At 41.7% G+C, this 23,499-nt stretch overlaps 1 protein-coding gene across 1 annotated transcript in view; it reads right to left on the bottom strand.

Annotated features, from left to right (window-relative positions):
* The window catches only part of TENM1 (teneurin transmembrane protein 1), a 1,826,288-nt gene that overhangs the window by 875,570 nt on the left and 927,219 nt on the right, over window positions 1-23,499 (bottom strand). Inside the window, exon 9 of the mRNA XM_078688755.1 lies at window positions 11,166-11,365. Coding sequence (XP_078544881.1) covers window positions 11,166-11,365 — 200 coding nt within the window. The remainder of the gene's footprint in view (window positions 1-11,165; window positions 11,366-23,499) is intronic.

Here is a 23,499-nt window from a genome sequence, read left to right on the forward strand (position 1 = left end):
ATTGGCTGATAATTCGAGATCCTGACAGTCATCTTGTTTGCCAAATTTCCAATAAGTGAATTACAGAACATGTGTGAAGGAGCCCACCGTATCAAAGAATAATCTTTTAATTTATTGTCCCTTGCTGTTTTCTACATGTGTTTCAAGCTATCAAATTATCTGCCTTTAAAACTTTGCTGAGTGCCTTGTTTCTGGTACATCAGTAACAAACTGAAAGTTTTAATTTTCTGGAATTATTATGCACTTTTCAGACAAGTCAGCACTGCCTGGTGAATTGTTATTTATACAATGAAGTCACTCACTCACTCACTCACTCACTCACTCACTCACTCACTCACTCACTCACTCACATAAAGGTACTACTCCGTCCAGTACTTAATGATGGGTGAACTATTGCAAAGAAGAGATGGAACAAATGTGCATTGTCCAGATCTCAACATGAGCAGGCCTAATTTCTAAACTTCTGCATTTAACAAAGTCAGTTTTAGGGCCAGCTCCTTAAGAGCACTGGGGACAAAGGCCTCAGTCTGAAATGAACATCTGCCATTGAACGTGAGTGACAATACCTGACGCTCACGCACGACTTTAAGAACTAAACTTGGCTGTTTACCACGATCGTTGAACAGCATTTCTGTCGTGCATATATTGTCACTTCCCCAACTTCACGAAAGCCAGAATCGTTAGTGACAGTGTGCTAAACAATTTTGGAATAGCAAAACAGATGACAAGAACACGAAAAAAAATCTGTTTTTCCAGAGTACAAAAGTAAATCTGCGATCTTTTTACAAGTCTGTGCTATAACTCCATTTTCAAATTTGCATTCACTTCTGCAGGTGGTTTTTTATATATTTATCTTGGTTTTGCATACTGTCAGCACATAAGTATTCATACATGTATGGGGATTTATATGTTGCGAACGTATCTACATAGCAGAGGGTTGTAGAAAGGTAGTGGGGGTGGAAAGGAGTGCAGAGAGGGTGGCGGGGAGGGGATGAAGGCATGGCGATGGAGGTTGCCAGCCGGGTGCATCATCCTGAAGAGTAGATTGCACACATGAGGTGCTGCTTGAAGAGGAGGGTCTTCACACTCTTCCTGAAGATCAGAGACCAGGGATCTTGCTAGATCTGGATGAAGAAGCGTTCTGGATCCTCTAACATTGGCAAGAGAAGTGGTGCATTGCATTCAAACACTACTCAGCTGTAGGTCCACCATAAATTGTTTCAAAACTTAAAGAAGAGTTTATGAGTGGAGGAAGTTCTATCACTCGCATTACCTGCTTTACCCTGAAGAAGGATGTCTCTGGACACAACAAGCTTACATGTTTCGTTCTGGTTCCTGGAGAGGGGCAATGGTCTCCGTGGACTCTCTAGGAGGGGGTCCGCACCTTTTTGACAGAGAGGCTTCCTCAACAGCAGTGTCCTAGAGACTTCTTCAAAAGAGTCAGATTCGGTAGACTGGCGGCATATTTCACCCAGTGCCCAGTGACTTCCACAGGGTGATACTTTACTCTGTGATAAATTTCCTCTTGTGCTTCTTTTGGTTGACCGTCCATTCACCTGTCCCTTAGGGAGCTATTTGACATTAGGGATCATACAGGGTTTCAGTGGATTCTAGCAAAGCATTTGTTTTGTGAATCTCTCTCAGTTCTTAAAAAGCCTACCCTGGACCCTACCAAACCAAAGAACTATCGCCCAATTGCTGGCCTGCCGATAGTAGCAAAAATACTTGAGAAATTAGTAAATAGGGTGTTGACAGACTATCCAGATGCTAATAATCTACTGGACTCCACACAGCATGGTTTTCGGTCTTGTCACTCCACAGAATCAGCCCTGATCACTGCAACTTAAGAGATCCGCAGAATAGTGGACGGAAGGGCAGGGCGGTCCTCGTACTCCTAGATCTGTCGGCTGCATTTGACACCGTGAATCACATGGTGTTAGTGCAGCGGCTGAAGGATGTGGGGGTCGATGGTACTGCCCTGGCCCTCCTCTCCTCCGTTTTGGAGGCTTGGGAGTAGAGGCTGCACTGGGATGGTCTGCAATCGGATAATTTCCATCTTCCATGTTGTGTCCCACAGGGATCAGCAATATTCCTGACAATGTTTAACATCTACGCCACTCCGTTGGCCAGACTGATCAGGAGGCATGGGTTTGCCCTGGTCTCATATGCGGATGACTCCCAGATTGTTATCTCTATTAACAACCAGCCTGAGGGCACAGCCACCAGGTTTCATGCTTGTCTCACTGAGATCATGACCTGGATGAACCATAGCTTCTTGAAAATGAACACTGACAAAACGGAGGTGATAGAATTTGGCCCTGGCCGGCCCTTGTTGAATGGCTCCTGGTGGCCGGTGGAGGCCGGGGAAAGCATGTGTCCTGTCCCCAAGGTCAGGAACCTCAGGGTCATTTTCGATGCCCAACTGAATTTTTCTGCCCAGGTAAACAGTCTCACTTCCTTCTGCTTCTTCTTACTAAAAACCTTGAGAAAAATCTTCCAGTTTATCTCACAAGAACTGCAAAAGACGGTGGTGACGACACACTTTTCCTGTCTAAACTGGACTATTGCAATGCCCTTTTTTTGGGCATTGATAAGTTCCAGACGAGAAAACTGCAGTCCTTACAGAATGCTGCAGCAAGATTACTTCTAAACATACCCAAAGGACAACCAAACTCGGCAGGAATCAAGTCACTACACAGGCTTTCCATCCAGCAGCGGGTGGAATTCAAGGCCGTAGGCCTGGTGCACAAAGCACGTTATGGTGGTGGTGCGGAGGATATCCAAAGAATGTTCCCACCTTATACCCCATCAGCTGCACTCAGATTTGCTAATTTGGACCTTAGTAAGACTACTAAGATCAGACGGGCAAGATGGGGTGGCAGAACTATATCGAACTGTGCGGCAAAGATATGGAACAAAATGCATATGGCTCTGAAATTTCAATCTAATCAGCAGCTCTTTAGGAAGGACTTGAAAACATGGCTGTTCACTTCCACATAGTCCTCCGGTAACACAGGCCGTATTTCCTTTCTACATTGACTAGCACCAAGACACCATGGCAATCGAGCGCTCTGTAAACATATATCCTATCCTATACAGCTGAATACTTCAACAATTTAATTGCTGTCATTATCAGCATTACCAGAACAGAGAATGATGCTTTACTGGCGGAAGGTGTGGTGCGCTCTTCAAGACCCCCTTCTCAAGAAGGTCAGAAGTACATCTCACTGGTGTGTGTCACAATCAGAGACCATCCTTGACTGAAAAATAGGTTGTATAGGAAGACCCACATTGCCCATATTTAATTTACCACTTTGAATGGAAAATGCATTCCAACACATTTTCAGTTACTGAGCCAGTCTTCCTCAAAGTAGCTTTTATATCATTAAATTTAGAAACTCAACTCGGAGAAGACCGAGGTCCTCATCCTCGGACCCTCCACCTCTGCCTGGGACAACATGTGGTGGCCCTCGGGAGTCCGCACACCCTGACAGAACATGCACGGAACCTCTGCATCATCCTCGACTCCTCCCTCACCATGACCCGCCAGATCAACTTCATCGCCTCCACCAGTTTCAACTGCCTTCAGATCCTCCACAAGACCTTCAAATGAATACTCCCAGAATGCAGAAAGACCATCACCCACGCTCTCATAACTAGCAGACTGGACTACGGCAACGCCCTCTACTCCGGAATCAACAAACCCTTCTCCACAAGCTCCAAACCATCCAGAACGCCGTAGCCAGACTTGTCCTCGGAACCCCACGGCACGAACACATGACCCAACACCTACATGACCTCCACTGGCTCCCCGCCGAGAAGAGAGTAACCTTCAAACTGCTCAGCCGCGGCTACAAATCACTCCACAAAATCGAACCAAAATACCTCACCGAGAGAGTCTCCTTCCACATACCCAAGAGGATCCTTCGTTCTGCAGACCTTGCCCTCGCAGAAACCCCCCACATCCACTGAACCAAAGCAGGCGGAAGAGCTTCCTCCTACGTCGCAGCCAAAGCCAGGAACGAGCTCCCTGTCAACATCAGATGCTCCCCTAACCTCGACACCTTCAGGAGGAACCTCAAGACCTTCAACTGATGCACCACCTCCCCAGCGCCTTAAGACCCTCACAGGTGAGTAGCGCGCTTTATAATTCCCTGGTTGATTGATTGAGTAAACACCCAAGCATTTTCTTTACCTTCAGGTGATTATAAAGGCTGCCTTCTGTGAAATTCTTTGAACAAGGTTGCTCCAGAGGTTTGAGAATTAATATATATTAGTACATTCTGCAAATGAGATTACGTATCATATTACCCTTAACACTATTAAAGGGACAACTATGAAAGTAGCATTATTTATTGGTTTCAAATGACTTTAAAAAACACTTTTTAGTGTGCTTTTAGGTTCAGTTACTTATTGGGATAAATATAGCGAGGTCATAAATATTTCATTTGGAATGAATGTTATTGTTTGCATGATTTGTGAGAGTTCTGGCTTGAGATCCTAACCATAACTTGTGAATCTGAGTGTTTTGTTTTAGCTTGAGTTACCAATCAGACCTCCACTTTAACTGTGGTTTTTCAATGACTTCATAAGGTTCATAAACATTTGTTCATGTGTTATAATAACAGATGACTATAACTTAGCTTTAACCTTTGTTTTTTTGAGTGATTCTTTCACAATTGTTAACATTATAGCACGTACATCCATTACCTGCACCCAACTTGTTAGGACCACTAACCCCTCCTGCACACACCATTTAGCATAGCACAATGATGGTTGGATACTGGGATTCGCATCTGGCCAGGTCCTGCACTAAACCCTCTTTAGGTTGTCAAATGCCAATGACCATGCAAAACATAGGTAGATAGGAGTACTTGACATTGGCCAGACAGAGAACTTAACTCTCAGAGTAAGGTCAACTCCCTCTGCACACAGATGTTGGCCGTGCACTGTAGGTGGTACCCACAGGTAGTTAAACCATGTGCCTGACCTGCAGCATGTGGCCAATCTCTGCTGCACAAGGCATTCAGGTGCGCACAGCAGTGGTTCTCCACTGTGCCCCATCCCTTCACAAACAGTTAACCTTGCTGTGCACAGCTTTGGTCATGTGTCTGATTGATGAATGGGACTTGGCCAGGCACTGCTGTATTGCACTGAGTATGTTTTTTCCCAGTTTTACAGGGTTCGCAAAGTTTATGAATTTGGAGACCTCAGGAGAGTCTGCGAGTCCCATTGAATCCAACACAGGATTTATGAATCCTACAATAAAAATACTGTTTTTGCTATTTATTTTAGCACTAGAGGGGTTCCTCTGGGTCTCGCCCACATGGGCCTAGGGCTAGGGTAGGTTCATACTATTTTATTTATTTTATTTATTTATTTTTAAAATTTCTAGAGCGCACAAATACCTTACGGTGTATCGGCGCTAAATACCTTACGGTGTCTCGGCGCTATCCCCTTAAGGTGCTATCCCCTTAAGGCCATTTTCTTCATACATTTTCCCAACATGGTCTCCTCGGTGCACCATCTAGGATAAGCGCAGCTGCAAATAATTTTAGTTTTCATGGCAGCCAGCCAATCAGAGCATGTTGGATTTGTGAATCATCAACCCGATTTGTCATCTTGCAATGATCAAAAAGGAGAAACAGCTACCTAGTCCAATGGTGTGCTTTCATTCTTTTAACTGGATTCACAAATATTCCATGGACTGTTGGAATTCCACGGAGCAGCCACAAATTAATCGCACAACTATCTTGAAGTTATAACACATTTTAAGTGCTAATTTATTAGCAATACTGCATTGATTTGCACCAAACCAGGCAAAAACACCTCTTTGAGTAAAGTTCTGATACTTGCAAGAATTGAATACTTCAATCCAGCCATGTTTTTTTGTACTGATGAACAAATAATCCTATGAGTGTTAAACTGGGAAATTATACTTTTGACTCACCCCATATTTCAAGTCCCCACTTGACAGATCTACACACGACTTCTCGTGAAGAACCGAAAGTGAATGTAGTTTTTGGAAGGTTTTGTGTTGAGTAGCACCAAATCTATGAAGAAAACAGTCTTTTCATTGGAAACACTGATACTACCATAATTTCATAACTACTGCCACCTCTGTGACAATCTCTCTCTCTATCTTTCTCTCTCTCTCTCTCTTGATATGTATATATAGCTATAGATCGATATGTACTTATGTTGAAATTTCCTTTCAAGTTTTAATTTTGCTGTCATTTCTATTTCTTTAAATTCCCTTTACATTAAATTCATTAAAATACTTACTTTTAATGAGCACTGTACATTATATGAGACGTTAGGAGAGGATCTTGTGTACATGAACTGGTGATTTCACAATTACATATAACTTTTTTAGGCAGTGTGAGATGTGTGAGATGTGTGTCCCTCTCAGCTCACAGAAACAAATCTATCTGGTGGGATTTCTGTCGTCACATGTCTTCCCCAGCTAGGCCTGGGCTTCCCAAAATGGAACCCAGAGTCCTCGAAGTATGCAGCCTTGCAGATAAATTTGCTCAGTATGCACTCACAGCACTCTTACCGTCCAGTACTTATATCTCTATGTATTGCAGTCTTGCATGTACACCTGCATTTAGTACACACACTCGGTCTGCATGCACTGATCAGTACTGAAGCCTTCTGGAGTGTGTGCTTTCTGCAAACACACACTGCCAGAACACACACTCACCATGTGTGCACTGCACAACATTTCACCCTTCATGTATTGTACTTCAGGCTGGTGCACACACATCCAGTACTTGCCTCCATTGTGCACGCACTGCAGAGCACTACATCTCTCATGTAATGTATTCCTCTCAGGCATACATACACTCAGTACATGTGTTACAGTAGATGTATTAACCACACATGCACTACACAGTACTGCTCTGTCCCAGTACTGTACCCTTACCAGGCACACATGCATCTAACATTGAGCCACTACTCCTGTTACTTCTGTTGCATGCAGTATCACACACCTACCTGATGTAGGCCAAGGGTGAGTTAAGCATACAGCAGCAGAACATTTAAAAAGGTGAGTGAACCTGTAGACCTCACTCTAGTGACATGGGGCAAAAAGTACCTGTTTGCTACAATTGATCACTACATGGATGGTGCCTTCCACCACTATGAGGGTGCCCTTCCCAGTCCAACAACACAGTCATCCATGAGACAGGCCAATGCGATGGCGCACATGCATGAACCGTGTTCGACTAAGATGAAAAACGAAACATTAGAGATTTAGACAACAGTAGAAGTGGACGCTCAGGGCAGAGGTACATGTCTCTTGCTATGCAGATGTCTTTTCGGTCCCAGCATTAATTCTTACTGAATTTCCTCTCTCACCTTTCAGTTTTCATACATTTTATAAACCTTGATGATGCATTTTTTGAAATTTATCCTAATTTAAATTGTTTGCATTTACAGCTTTGAAAAATTTTATTTTTGAGAATTAAGCGAGTGTTGACAGTGTTGGAATTACTGTACGATGTCACCATAACATGCAGAATAAATCAATTACACTTTGTTGGCATTCCTGTAATTGTTAGGGAAACATTAGCAAATAAAGGTCTTACCTATAGTCAGCAGCAGATCCTCTGTAAGAGCACTGAGGCTGTGCCCCTCCATTTATGTGGTTTCCTGATATAATAGATTATTAAGTAAACTAAATAAAAAATAGTACTTGTGGTTTACTGCGTGACCTCATGCTGAGAAACAGCCAGGTAGCCAGACATTTTTGCAAGGACCTTTGTGCCTGCGTGAGCCTGAACCTAATTCAGTGTTGCAGTGCTGAGAGTGGTTACGCACTCATCGCCCTTGTCTTTTCTCACAGCGTAGGTGATGTCCTTTTCGTGCACCTTCTCCTCCTAGAGCGCCTCAGGCATTTTTCTTTCAACCCCGGGCTGTATAAGTGTGCATACCCCACAAGCATATGTGCCCCATGCAGACCAGAATTTAACACTAATTTTCCCTTAAACATTTTTATTCTTGTGAGAGTTTGTGTAGGCAGGGCCCAGTGCACTGCTTTCCCCGGGGGCCTATAATGCTGATAAGACTGCATGGAGATGAGGTGACCTGACAGGACGTGTTTCAGAAAGATGGCCAGATCAGCAACCTGACCTAAAAAAGGGAGAACATTTTTTTAATCTATTCGCTCTGCTCTCCTCCCATTTCCCTGTCAAATCTAACCACTGGTCTCTCTCCTCTGCAGCAGCACTGGGGACTGTGCTAACCTCTTTATTGTCATGACTTCATATGCTTATTTTATCTCCCCTGAAGATTATATCTGCTTATTATGACAGAGGGCATTTAGATGTAATCAACAGGCAGAATAAAACAAGCATTAGCTCAGACACTAAGGGTCCTATTACGATGTTGGGCAGACGCAAGAAATGGGACTGACCTCTGGTCGTCAGTCCCAACCACTTCAATATGATGCGCCTGCACATGGTGCGGTCGCATTCCGACATTTCTCTATGGGAGCATGTGTTACGGCCATGCACCCATATGGAAATGTCAGGTGGTGTTAATCCCTGTACCCCCTGGCAGGATCCCAGGGGGTGCGGGGATGAACAGGGGGGCACTATAGGTGCCCCCTCGGCCACCAAATGGAGGCCGTAAAGGAAAAGGGGCCCTGCTAGGGGCCCCCAAATACAGTTTCCAACAGGGTTTCCATGTCAGAAAGGCTGGCATAGAAACCCTTCTGGAAACCGTGCATTGTAATCCGGACGGCATAAACCGCAGTCCATTTGGATTACGAGACAGTTCTTACTGGCCAACAAGCTCCTTGAGCCCGTCAGAAGCCAGCCGGAATACCCGTCCAGATTAAATTCCGACCGGCTGAAACAACATCAGACAGTCAGAATTGAAACCGATGATGTCAGTTGTAAGGCCTCTGACCGGAGGTCGGAGGCCCTACGACCGACATCGTAATAAGCCCCATAGTGTAGCTTGTAATTAATGAAATTACAAGTTACGCAATGTCTGCTGATTGCTGTGTTTGTGTGAATGGGCGAGTCATTGATTGTGGGGGTTGAATGAGTGAGTAGATACATTTGATAACTGGTGGCATGAATGGCAGTTGGAAGGTTGATTTGTAAGGATGAATATGAGCGGTTAGGTGAATTACAGAAGGTGGGTGAAAGTGAATGAGTTGTTTAATGAGGGTGGGTAGGTGAAAGATCATAAGTGAGCAGGTGAGTGACTAACTGGGTGGGTGAAAGTGGGAAGGATGAGGTGGGTATACGGATGTTCATTAAAGCGCCATGAAATGACTTAGGTGCACTTCACTGCTTTCAATGACATATTGTATTAACTGGATCTACAACAATAAGTGGGTGGCGGAACGTGAATTAAATGAGTGGGAGTGTAGATAGATGAGAATGTATGAATAAATGGGTGAGTGTGTAAATGAGAGTATGGGTGGGTTGATGAACCTGAGGGGTGTGAAAGTGGGCAGGATAAATGCTGGTGAAGTTTTGAAGGGAATCTGCTTAGTCACAGGCCACTTGCCTCTTAGCAGGTCTGAAGGCTCAGTGGGCAAATGCACCCACTATGCCATCAGACAAGGCTGATGATCTGTATCTAACCCTATGGTTCGAACCCCAGTGCTTCGCTTCGCCTTCATCCTATGAACATCTGTGTAAACAACCACTCCCTCCTACCCCAAGCTAAACCCTTCCTTGAAGGATCGGGCATCAGTGGCTGGCAGGACTCCAGTATTTTGAACAGTCTGCCATGGTGTTATCTTTCTGTACATTTGGTACTAGTATTGCGGTGTACAGCGAGTTTAAAGTCACAGTCATCTCTAAAACTCTTTTCGCTCTTATAAATAAAATTAAATTAGTATAATTGAGTTACTTTGCAAGGGGCAACTGTCCTCTTTATTGCCATATTTTGAAATGCAGATAGAGCTAAAGGTCAAAACACTAAACTTCACACCTTCTAATAGTCCAAAGATGGAGACCGGTAGAAATTAATCTATTCCGCTATGTTGCTGATTGTAGCTGGTTTGGTGGCAGGAACACCTTGCAGCAGATGTGTGGGACATTGCAACAGATGATGTTCTATGTTCTGCTGTAACAGAAGGCTCAGTGCAATCCCAAAACTGCTCATCGGTAACTATACTAAATAGTAATATGGCCAAAACTAAGAAAATAGCTTTACAATTTAAATGGACAAAACATGCATTCCTCATCTACACTGCAGAGGACACATTGGATCTCAATTAGGGAAGTAGTTAATGCCAAATCCTGCTTCTGTCAAGGCGGACATTAATTAAAAAACATTATTATGCATGACCCTGAAACATGCTTTTTCAGAAGCCATGCATGAATCCTGACCCAGAAGTCAGCGGGATCCTCAATTTACATTTCTTGTTGTGCACCTCAACCCATAATTCACCGTTTTCAAATATTCGGTTTTAAGTGTATATCAGATTTCAAAAAGGCTAGTGGGCTTATTTACAAGCCCCATGCACGGCTGCACTTTATTTGACACACATGCGGCGCAGTGTGCTGTTCCATATTTACAAGCCCACGCAAAGCCACTGTGCGTGGCTTTTCATGCCCCTGTAAATTTGGCCCCTTTTCACACATTACCATTAGGAGGGTGCCATGGGTGTTCCCACGCCACACCCATGGATTCTGACACCTTACCAGATTTACAACATTTTGTAAACCTGCAAATGCGTCAGAATCCTACACCTCCTCAGGAAAGGCGTTAGAGTAGCGCAATGAGAGGATGCTTATTTTTCATTGCCTTTTCCTCTTTCTATGTGTGCTACATTACGCAGGACACATAGAAAGAGGAAAATGCCATCAATGATTGCTTTTGTGCAGGAAGGTGTGCTTTCCTGCACAAAAACAATCATCCCTGTATACTGCACATTATTCTCATTTACAGTCATTTTGTATACATATTTATCTCAGGTGGTCCCCGCAAAAACTTAATGCGAATCTATACATTTAGGCTTACTTCCAAATCATATGAAAATATTTTTTTCTTGTCAGTTGAATATACGATCAAACATAATTTTCAAATCACTTTTCAGGTTTGCTAATCAAAACATCCTCGATGATCATATGACCATTAGCATCTCCATACCAAACCAGAAGCAGACAATTGCAAAAATCAACATTTTTTATTACCTGAGTATGTGTGGGTGGAATGTTCATTCTTCCATAAATTCCCAAAAGAGAGTCCCTTGGCAGAGAAATGTTGAACTTCACATAGATGGGGTGGTGGATGGTGATCTGAAAACGCCAGAATAATCCTGGTGGGATGGCCTGCATCAGCTTTGTACCAAGGTCTACTTCTCCTGCATCTATCGCTTTCCCTCTTTGATGAACTAGTTGGAAAAAAAAAGAAAAATACATTCTAATAGTTGACTAAGTACAATATTATTACATTTTACAATGCATTATCGTCTATTGTGTGTATACATCTGGTGTGTATTCACTTCCAGAATATGCACACAATGTTCTGACACTGAAAGCACTAAGATATCCAGTGGGGGGGGGGGGGGGGGCGCTCACTGCTGAAATATTTGTGTGATCTGCTGATTACAAACTCAGATCCTAGTATGAATTACTTGCCCTTCTATTCATCTAAGGTAACAATAATAAACAAATGTATTGATTTATAATAGATTGATATACTGATTTATAATAGTTTGATATACAAATATTCCATGTAAAGCATCTTGGCAAAATGGGTTATTAATAAAAAACTAATTTTAATTAGCTGACAGAGCATGCTTCCATGAAATGCAGTGCTCCATAACAAGTATAACATTTTACATCAAATTTGTTTTAAATATGACCAATTGTATTTACTTCCTTTTATAAATGCAAAGGTTTGGAAAATGACAACTCTAGTAACTGTAAAGCAGTGTTGATGAGAGTATGAAATGCTTTGCTTTCCAATGTCTGCTGGAAATACTAGAATTCCTTTAATTTGGGGCAGGCATATTTCCAAACATGTGCATCTTGCTTGAGCATATTGTATGCAACCCAGAAAGTGTAACTTTTGTTGACCAGGATAAACTGATTAAAATGTTGTTGGAATATGGTTTTTATAGGTAGAGTTACGGACCTAACACCAGTCATAAAGCCACAATCTCAATAAAAGGCCCAGTCAAGATCTCAATAAATTATTCCCTTGCTCAACCCTTGGTAGCTGCCTATGAGCAGGCAGGCTTAACTAAAAAAAACAGGTTTGTAAAGCACTTCTGGATCTTTTCCAGAAGGTCTTATTTGGAATTCCAAAGTGTCCACAACACCAACCCAAGGTTCCAGAAGCTCTGAGTAGCTCCTTGAGATGTTGGGATTATGTCTCCTAATGCACCTGGCCAAATGCTTTAAAGTCCACCTGGAGGTGGTCAGCTGGTTTCTTGCATGAGATTATGCAGGTGGAGCACTTTTATCCTGTTGCTTTCAGGAAGTCCACTCCTTCACTTTCCAAAGCAAGGCAAAGTCTCTAGGACCGTAGTTCCCAAAGTGTGCAGCAGGTGCAGTCATTCAGAGTGCAATCCTCTTGGTGCAGGCCAGGGTTCAAGCAAGACAGTCCTTCTTGTAGTTTCAGGCTGGGCTCTGAGATGCTGAGCAGCTCTCCTATATTTATCAAGTGTTCTTGGGTGACAGGTTGTAAATCTGCTGGGCCTCTAAACCTACATGCCCTACCATATACCAGGCTTACAGGTAGGCTGCGATACCAATTGTAATTATACCTAATTACAATATACCTCTTAATCAGTGGTTAGTAGAGCCCAGGAAACAATCAGAGCCAGTTATCACCAGTATCAGTCAAAAACTGGGGGTGATGCAGGCATAAAGGATGACTTTCATACACATGTGTTAAACATTTAGAAATTATCATGGGTGAGCTTTAAATATACATACTATTGTCCATTTAATGACAGTCTGTGTACCTCTCACAACATTTTTTGAATATAACATCTTCAGTAACTAGAGATGATGTGTTGTTGACATCTTAAATAGTAGACATTATATTGTTGAATGGAGCTTCATTGGTGCTCAAAGGGACAGCCCCATGATACATTTCTCTTTGCCATGAAATTGTCCCATTCCATTTGACTTCCTCACAAGTTTTCATAAACTTATGTTGAGGAGTTTTCTTTAGGATAAAATCAGCCTTTAGGTTGGTGGTAATCTGATTTATACTACTATCCTCCAGTACCTGATACAGCTTCCCTCTGTTCTGGTAGTGAACCTCAGCAATGGCACCATTGACCGACCTGCTGCTTCACATTACAAGTACATCAGAGGAGCATAGACATGGCATACGGTCAGCGACAAATCACTGACATGTCACTAATGCCACATCGACTCACTGGCATCTGAGTTGGATAGGGTTCTAAAATGTTTCCATGGTTCTCTTCCACAGATAGGTGCTACAATGTAAGTATTTGATGTTTATTATCACCAATATTTGTTTAAAAAGGACAGGTTTCAGACGTTAATTATCACAATGAGGATGGCATGGTTTTAGAAAAAAAAGTACAACGGGGTCTGCTTTTGTGCTACAAAGAGGACAATCTATGAACACTTTGTTGACCTCATTTGAAATGATCTCAATCGTAAAAAAAAATTGATGTTCAAATGCATTACATGCAAGGCCAAAGGAAATATGGGGCAGTGAAGGACCGAGTGTGGCAAGGTTGATAAATTATGTGGCAGGAAAGCAAATTACACAGCCTAATGCGGCACATTTTTTTGATAGTATTACTTCATTAACACTGTTTGGGAATGGATTTCACTAGTATTAGTACCCATTTAATACCCAAAAACAATAAGCAACAGAAAGATAACCACTCATCCTTTGCAAAGGGCATTTCAGTGCGAGTGGACAGGTATCACCATGTTTTTAGTAACTTTTGATCCATTTGTCCTAGAAATATTTTGTTTTTGTTTGAATCTGTAGATCATGGATCAGTTGGTGAATTATGTGGCAAATTCCACAAATTCATAATTATGTGAAAATGCAGATAGTGCAAAATCCCATAATACCAACGGCCCTAATTCTAAATAAAAAATAATACACATAAAGCGTTGATTTAGTACTATTAATAAGAAAAAGCTTCAACTCTAAATGAAGTTCACTAAGCATGAATACTATAATAGCTATTTAATAATTTGTTACAAATACCTACGATGATGGACTTTTGTAATGAATAATAACAAAATGCTATTATTTTATTGTAGCAGATAACAATAAAACGGAATTGAGTAAATAACAAAGAGGAAGACAACACTGTTACTAAGAAAAATTGACTACTTATTTGGAAATCATGTCTGGATCTGAGCATGGTAAAAATGTAGTGCATTCCTTCTTTACAAAAAGTAAAACTAGGTGTTCTTTATATAGGTCCCGCTGGTGGTTAAATTAATGGTGTACATTGTTCTCAATTACATATTTCTTCTGTATATTTTTGTCGTTTACTCCCAGTAATAAAAAAAGAAAACAAGCAATTGTAATCATTGGGGGAAGTAACATTAAATGTGTTTTTTTGTAAGCCAGGCTTCTGCGTCACCTGTGTTTGTGATGCATCCCACACTCACTGCATTTGATTACAGGCTTGATTCGACGCACATTTGGGTAAAGTACAGTGAAAATCAAATATTGCCAGACCGCCTCTGGTTACTTGAATGCTGTCCAAATCTTATATAGAAAGAACCTGCCTCATCAAACCCAGCAGATACATACACAGCTCTACTAAACCCTGCATGGAAAATACATTATCATTAAAATCCATTTACAGCACATGAATTGGGAAAGATATAAATATCCAGCACAAGAGGGTCTAAGATGTATTTAGTCTACACAGATATAGCAATGACATATTGATAATGCACTCCAGGGCCCGTATTATAGTTAGTGCGCATTTTATGTGTTTGCGCGGAGATGCTCTTTTAAGCAGGTGTGCCAGGTGCAAACAGCAAAAGTGCACCCTATCATGTAGAATGGGCTGCCCTTGGGGCATCTGCAAACGTGTGCTGCCCTGGGACAGCGCATTCAAGAGAAATAAGGACCAACTCTGTGTTTCACTGTGCAGGTGGCAATCCGCATGCACTTTAACAAGGGATTTGAGATCCTCTTGAGTGAGTTCACCTGCCGTCAAGAGAATGTCTGGGGGGGGTCCATAGCAGCCCTTTTCCCCCTCCCAAGGGCTGCCATCAGGTGGTGTACTGACAGGGCAGTGTGCCTCCTGACAAGTTCTTTGCCTCTGCGCCTGCGTCTATAATACGCCGCAGGTGCAGAGTCAAAGAGATTCTGTTATTTGCATGGGGCCAAGCCCCCATTCAAATGAGGAATTGCCATCTTGAGAAAGTGTTGGAGCTACATGCGCATGTTGCTGTAATACTGACATGCCCCGGGGGCACGCAAAGCCCCAGGTGTTCAACTTTGTAAATCCAATGGAGTACCTACAACATACTAGGTGCTTGGTTGACTGATACTAGATAATGGATATTGCATTGGATGGACCAGCTTTTTTTAAATTATTTGTTTGGTTCATCACTTATGGGCTGGAGATAAAGTGTGTCAAGGAGTGTTCGGCGTGCTTCCCTTTTGAATTTGTCTGAGTTCATAATGTCACTGTACCATTTTGTCTGGCAGTTTTGATGCAAAAGCTTTTCTTTGCTTTAAGTCTTTTTAATGCCACTCTTTCTTCAGAGGTAGGTTTCTGTTTAAATGCCTTCTATTTGCGCTTTATATCTGATATTACTTAATTTTATAGCCACTGTAGACATAAAGTTTGCTTAAAGCTATGAAGAACAATTTATTCTGAAGACTTCCTTGATGCTTGAATCTTAGTATGACCATCTTCTCGTTGTTTTGCCCTTGGACTAAGTGTTTGAGGGGTAAGCATCTTAAATAGATCTGAATGACCCACATGGATGTACTTTGTCCATTTCTTGACTGGGACAAACTATTAGTCCTGTAAACAGCCTCTCAAATACTACAGTTACCCCCCTTAAGGGCATTCTACATAGAGCAGCACTTCTCTTTTTGTTGTTGTTTTTTTTTGTTTAATTGTCCTCATCAAGCAAAAAGATTGTAGAGTATGGAGGAGTCAGAGGCCTCTCTGCCTTGATTCCTTCGGCCCTTGGTTATTTGAGATGTTCCGTTTACCTTAGCCTTCAGGGGCCTCCTTTTGTCCATCTCTTAGCACATGATTTTCGGAGGGAGAGGAGCTAGTCATTTTGACTACTCAATTCAAGACTAGCTTGAAATCAGTGGCGCCTTTGCTTTAATCATTGGACCCCCTTTCTGTTCCCAATATAAATGTTTCCCAAATGTTCCAAAACCTATTCTAATTCTTGCTCTGCCTTCCCTGTTTATCCAATTTATGTATCCTTAAGATGGAGTTTAACCAATCTGAGTAACTTGGTGGTACATTTTTCACCCATTTTATACATATTTCCCTCCTGGCTAAAAGGATTAGTAAGAATAGGATATTTTCTTGCCCCTTAGACATTATAATATTGTGTGTATATTTACAAATCCCAAAAATAATTAGTTCATCGCTTACCTCAATAGGATGTTCTATGACCTCGGAAAGCGTCTTACCAATCAGGTCCCAATAGTCTGCCAGCAGTGGACATTCTCGGAACATGTGCAGATCATCCGCTCTTTCCATATCACATTTAGGACATTTCTTTACTGTGCTATTTTTAAATTTTGACAGTTTTTTTGGAGTCCAATAGGCTCTATGTATTGTGAACAGATGATTCTTCTTGAGAGGAGCAGATTTTATCACTCTGGCTGCTATAGTATTCGAGTCTTTCCACAGGTTCCCAATTGGACGATTTAGCATGGAGTTACCCCAGATGTTTTGCGGGACTTTATATTCTTCTTCTCCAGCTCTTATCAAGGCCCAGTACCAAAATGATATCTCCTTCTTAAAGGGTGTTGTATTGAGAGTCTTTTGTTCAATATCTTCATCTCTTTGAACGATTTCTTTCACTCCTTTAAGTCAACTTGTTAATTGATAATACTTGAATCTTGATAGCTTCCCCTGGGTCTCTCTGTCAAGAGTCTCCCACTCTGTAATCTTATTTCCTTTTATCAACTGGCCCCAGTATATTATGTTGGCTTCTTTTAGCAGGTTAATTAAGCTATCTTTTAGACACTCTGGTGTTCCTGGAGAGTCCCAAATTGGGGAGTATTTGCTATAGTACGGTATTCCTAAAGTAGTTCTCATTTCGTACCATATTTTTACTGCTGATCTTAACGTCTTCAACTTGATTTTTTTTTTTTATTTGGGATGACCAAATTTATATAGGTAATGATCATTTCCTGGTCCAATTATTGCTTTCCAAAACTCAGGCCATTCCTCACTTCTGCCTAGTAAAAGTCTTATATTTTTAAATTGGAACGCTTTACAATATTCCAATATATCCGGGCTAGCTATTCCTCCTTGTAGCTTAGGTCTTCTCAGTTTTTTCCAACTGATTCTTACTCCTTTTGCCCCCCATATGAAGCTAGATATTTCCCCTTGTAGTTTTTTGATCTCTGCTTTTTTAAACTCCAATGGAAGAGAATTAAATAGATATGTGCATTACGGTACTATTGTCATTTTTACCAGGTTTGATTTTCCTAGGAAAGATAAGCGTAGACCTGACCAGGCCTTTAGAAGTCTGCTGATTTCCTTGTATACTCTTTTGAAGTTTAAGCTTGCTATTTCTTCAATATTCTTACTATATTCAACTCCAAGATACTTTAATTTGCTCTTCACTAAAGGATTTCCAGACATAATGTTCCATTCCAATATTTCTGATTTAGACTTATTTACTTGGTACCCTGAAACTTCTCCAAAGTCACTTATAATCTTCTCTATTTTTGGAAGAGAGTTATTTAAGTCCCCGGTGAATAACATCAGGTCATCCGCGAATAATGCGACTTTTTTATCCCATCCTTGAAATTTAAAGGGTATAATCTCTTCTTCCCGTCTTAGGAGGCTTGCTAGCGGTTCTATGTAAAAATTAAATAATAATGGGGACAGGGGACATCCTTGCCTAAGTCCTCTCTCAATGTGCACAATATCAGTAAGTGTCTCATTAACCAATATTTTAGCCGTTGGACTCTTGTATATGTTTTTTACATCTGTCTCAAAGTTATTTCCCAGGTTAAATTTTGCTAGTGTGGTGTTAAGAAAGGGCCAGCTGACCCGATCAAATGCTTTGGCAGCATCGAATGTTATAACTGCCAAAGGTATGTGATTTTGGGTTGCAATATCTATGGTGGCGATGAATTTGTGAGACAACTCTGTGATCTGTCTACCCTTAATAAAACCCTTTTGATTCGGGTGAATTAGGGACCCTGCCACTGCCCCCAACCTTTTTGCTAATATTTACGTGTATATTTTGTAGTCGCTATTTAGAAGGGATATGGGTCTATAGGACTCACATTTAGTGGGATCCTTTCCTGGTTTTAACAATATACTTACTATCGCTTCATTCCATGATTTGGGAAGTTCTCCTTTATTCAAGAAAATTTCATTAAGAAGGTTTGTAAAAGGGGTCAGAACTTTCTCTTGAAGTACCAGATATAGTTCATTTGGTAAAGAATCTGGGCCGGCCGCCTTCCCTCTTTTTAGTGTTTTTATTGCATCTGCAACTTCTTTCTCACTTATTTTTAGATTCAATTGCTTTCTTTGTTCCGGGGATGCTTCAGGAATCTCTACCATTTTGAGCAGACTTTGTATCTGATCTTCATCGCAAGTATTTTCTTCCTTGTATAGCTCTGAAAAAAAATCTGCGAATTCCTTTCTTATTTCCTTGTTCTCAGAAACACATCCAGTTTGACCCTCTCTATGTATTTTGTTAACGTGGTTCCTAGTTCGCTCTGTTCTTGCTTTCCAGGCAAGAATTTTCCCACATCCTTCACCATATTCGTAATTGGAAAGTTTGCTGACCTCCCATCTTTCTTTTACTATTGTTTCCAGATACTCAGACATTTCCAATTTCTTTATTCTTGCTCTTTCTCTTAATTCTTCACTTTCGAGGTCATTCGTGGCCTCTTTTAATTCTCTATTGAGATCCAGTAAGTCCCTTTCGATATTTTGTATAAAGACTCTTTTTTCTCTATTTTTATGAGCCATTATGCTCATGATATTCCCCCTCATGTAGGCTATAAAAGCATCCCACGTTACTTGTTTGGAGGTTCCTTCTTTATTCAGATCAAACAATTGCTGTGTTTCTTCTGTTAGTTTAGCCACACTTGCTTCATCTAGGAATATTCTCTTATCCACGGTCCATCTTTGTTGCGTTTGAACCTCCGATATCACCAAATTTATTTTCACTGCGGAATGGTCAGATAAATGTTCTGGGATGTGTTTCACCTTACTTGTATATTCCGCAAGATTATAACTAAGAAGAAAAAAGTCAATTCTGGATTCGTGTCCTAGCCTCTTATTCTTAAAGGTGAATTTATGTTCTTTACCCCCCTTCACTTTCCAAATATCTATTATCTCTAGATCTTTCATGCAGATTCCTACCCACTCTCTCATTTTCGGAGTTGATGGTAACTTCCCTATCGGGTGTCTGTCCTCTTTTGGATTTAATAGGATATTGAAATCTCCTCCCATTATTATAGGAGTATTTACTGTGAGTAGGTGGGCATATAAATCTTGTATTGATTCCGGATCATCTACATTTGGACCATAATATCCCACTATTGTATATTGATTATTGAGTACTTTAGCCGTCACACTTGCCCATCTCCCTTTCTTATCTACTTCTGTTCTCTCTATTATTACTTTAAGGGATTTCTTGAAAATAACCGCCACTCCTTTAACATTGCAATTTTGATTTGTGCAGATGTAGTGATCTATCCAACTTTGCTTTTTCTTTATTGGATCCCATTCTTCTTTTGTTAGATGCGTTTCTTGGATTATCAGTATCTCACAATCAATGTTTTTTAAATATTCCAAAATTCTTGCTCTTCGATTTCTTAGTCGCAGCCCATTTACGTTCCAGGTCAAAATGTTAAGTTTTTTCTCCTTCCCTCTTATATTTGTTCTACTCATTTTTAACCATGGTTTTGAAGGCCTCTGAATTCTCTCTTGGCTTATTATAAGGACTTCACTCTTTTTTTTTTTTTTCCCAGTTTGCTCCCCACCCGGTGAAACTTCTGTTTTTTTACATTTTATTTTTTGTGCGTATTTCCCAGGTGTTTGTCCCTCCCCTGGAGAAGCCTCCCTCTTCTTTCTTCCTTTGGGCTCCATTGCCCTTACTTCGAACTCCCCCTCTCAACTTGCGTACTTTGAGTTAATGCTCCTTTTACTTCCCACCTTTAATTGTTATTATACAACCATCGACTGTCTTTTTAGTCTCCATTTTATTTTAGTGTGAACCAAAACTATTTGTGAGTACTAGCATGGGCATCTTCTTCCTGCTGGGCCTTTATTTGTTCTATTAGTCTTTCCACCTCCTTTGGGTCCTTAACATTAAACATCTTGTTCCGCCACATGATCCTCAAAGAGGCTGGAAAACGCATTTGAACATTTGCACCAAGTGATTTAAGCTGTGGCATAAATTGGCCCAGTTCCCACTGTCTATCTTGTGTGGCTTTTGAGATGTCTGATCTAATTCTACAAGTCCAATCGTCTTTGGAGTATGATGTTGCTTTTAGACCTTCACTCAAGATTTTCTCCTTAAGCGCATACGTCAGGAAATTAATCAATATTTTCCTTGGATTTTTCCTTTGATTACTTTTCCTGAAGGGATCGCGATGGATCCTTTGTATATCATCGGCTAGGTTTACTGTTTTGGTCCAGGGTATCAGTTCTTCCAGGAGCCTAATAGTGAACCCCTTTATATTGTTCACTTTCAAACCTTCTGGAATGTTTAAAATTTTAAGATTATTTCTTCGGGCGTGGTTCTCTAAAGACTCCATTCTCTCACTTATCTCTGATTCTTTGATTCTCATTTTGGTTATCTCCTTACGATTGTCTTCTGTTTTTTTCTTTAGACCTTCCACTTCCCCTTCCACATGCGTTACTCTTTCTATCAAAGTGTTTATTTTGTGGTCTAGCGTTTCACATGTCTCCTGTATCTTGATCTGATTTCGTTCAGAGGTCGCAAATTTATCGCTTAGCTCCCTCATCATCTCTCCCATCTCCCCTAAGATTTTTTCTGTTTGAGACCCTCCTGTGTCTTCTAGATTTTTGCTTTTTTCCTTTGATTTAGTAGGTTCCGGTTCTGGGACGGTGCTGGGGGATATTTGAGCCTGAATTTGCGTATTTTTTGATACCTGTTCTCTCTCTGTAGTCTCCTGTTTATCAAAGTTCTCCAAAACCTGGTACTGATTGCTTACTGGGACTCCATAGCTTTCTATACTTGATTTTTCTGCCATCTTTACCTCCTTTTGTGTGATATCTTCACTTAGAGAGTCTCCAGATCTCTTTCCACTCTCCTCACTCGGACCCTTCTTCTCTTGTAATTTAAAATACAGACGTAGGGAGGGAGTGATTTTCTGCAAACTTTTCCCACCTGGCTTAGTCAAGCTGAGCCGTGCTGCGTTTGACAGTGGTACAGTGTTTTTTTCCTTCCTTTAGCAGTCTTTGGTGTTTTGCAAGGCTTGCTTTTGCCTCTTCCTATGCCCTTATTTTCTTCCTTGGATATATCTGCTGATTTCAGGTCTTCAGTTTTGGTTATATCTTTAACTTTATCCCCCTGATGGCCACCCTTCAGGCTTCTCAGACAGTAGCCTCCTCCTGTGGACCTTCCTTCCGTTAGGGTAATTGAGGGGGGCACCTTAAGTTTATCCAGTTTGCCTTTGGGAGATGCTCTACGCTGCTTTCCTTCTCTGCTTTCAGGCTTACTACACGCTGCCTCAGCCTTGGCCTTAAGGTCACCTTCCGTACCTCTAGACCTCAAAATAACATATGAGAAAGTTTTTTCTGGAGTCTTTATTTGGTGCACTGCTTCCCTGGAACTTTCTTTTAGAATGTTTTGTGTAATGACTATACTGTAGTCTGAAATTATGCCTCCTTCTCCTCTGGTTGAGACATGATGTGGGACGCGGTGTGCAGTTTTAATGCTTATTACTCGAGCATGAGCCGTTTCATCCACATTAATGGTGAATTCCTCCAGAAACCGACCCCCTTATTGGTTTGGTCAGGGTGTTTGCTTTCGGTTCCCTCCAGTGCTACACCAGCAGGCTCCTTCCTCTGGCCGTGGCGCTGTAACGAGCTTCCCTCTGGGCCCCAGCCACCTCGCCTCTCCTGCTCCACAAACCCCCCCGTCTCTATCCCCGGAAATTGCACCAGAGTCTTCGCGCCGATCTTCCACTTCAACTCGGCAACCTGCCTGCGCCTGTGCACTGCGCTCGGCGTACTGCGCTCCGCCCTGCCACAGAGAGACACCAGACGCCGAAACCTCGAGACCAAAGGGGAGAGATAAGGTGAGGAGACCGCAGCGACACCGCGGCAGCGCCCGTAGGTAATTTTCACATTCGAAGCACTCCTGATACAACGTCGTTTCTAGTGTCCAGTCCCTTTAATGCCACATCACGCAGACCCGCTCATCATGACCGCATACCTGATAGTTTTTTTTTGATTCAACATTGATGACCGCTTTTCCAGTGGATATTCTCTTAAATGCTCGGTATAACCAAATCACCGCATATTTTACACAGTCTCCTTTTTTCACTCGACGCCGGTTTTGTTGGCTTCTATTTCGATTCTGCCTCGGCTGGAAGTATTACATTGCTAGTGCTGAGAGGCGGGGGAGCTCGCGACTAGACTGCTTAGTCAGCCGCCATCTTCTCCTCCACGTATTCTGAACTTTCTAGAGCAGCACTTCTCATCTCAAGTGCCTAAAGAAATATGACCACACCATCCCAAACCTGATAAAACTCCACTGGCTGCCTTGCCAGCCGGCACCTTCTTTGAAACGAGTTGCATTATCTACAAAACCATCATGACCAGCAACACTGTCTATCTTACTGACAAGCATACCACCCCCTGTGGTTGGCAACCCACCCATAGTAATGACACCATCAGACTGGAGATGAGGAAGTGCAAAAAAACAAAAGGAAACAAGGCAACAGTTCTTCTTCATCTGCACTCTCAGGATCAGGAATCACATCCCCTCTTCCATCAGGTTTGCCCAACCCTGTTACAATTTAGGAAAAAGCTGAAGGCGCACCTCTTTCAATGCACCTACATCATGGTGAGCCCACTTTGACTTGTACAACCAGCTACCCCTCCAATCAACACATTGACTTAGTCTTTGCCTTGGATCCAGTACAGCACCCAACTGCCTTTGGACAGAACAAAATAGATGTGCTAAATAAATTACATACATACACACAAACCCCGATGCTCTGTGTAAACCATGAATTATTAGCTCCACAATCTCTGTGCTTCATAAAACCAAAACCTTATTGCAGTGTAAAACTGACTCATATTCCATTTTGTCAAATACCATAGTCTATCAGCAAATCCACAAAGTT

Source organism: Lissotriton helveticus, chromosome 4_1, assembly GCF_964261635.1.
Source record: "Lissotriton helveticus chromosome 4_1, aLisHel1.1, whole genome shotgun sequence".
NCBI lineage: Eukaryota > Metazoa > Chordata > Amphibia > Caudata > Salamandridae > Lissotriton > Lissotriton helveticus.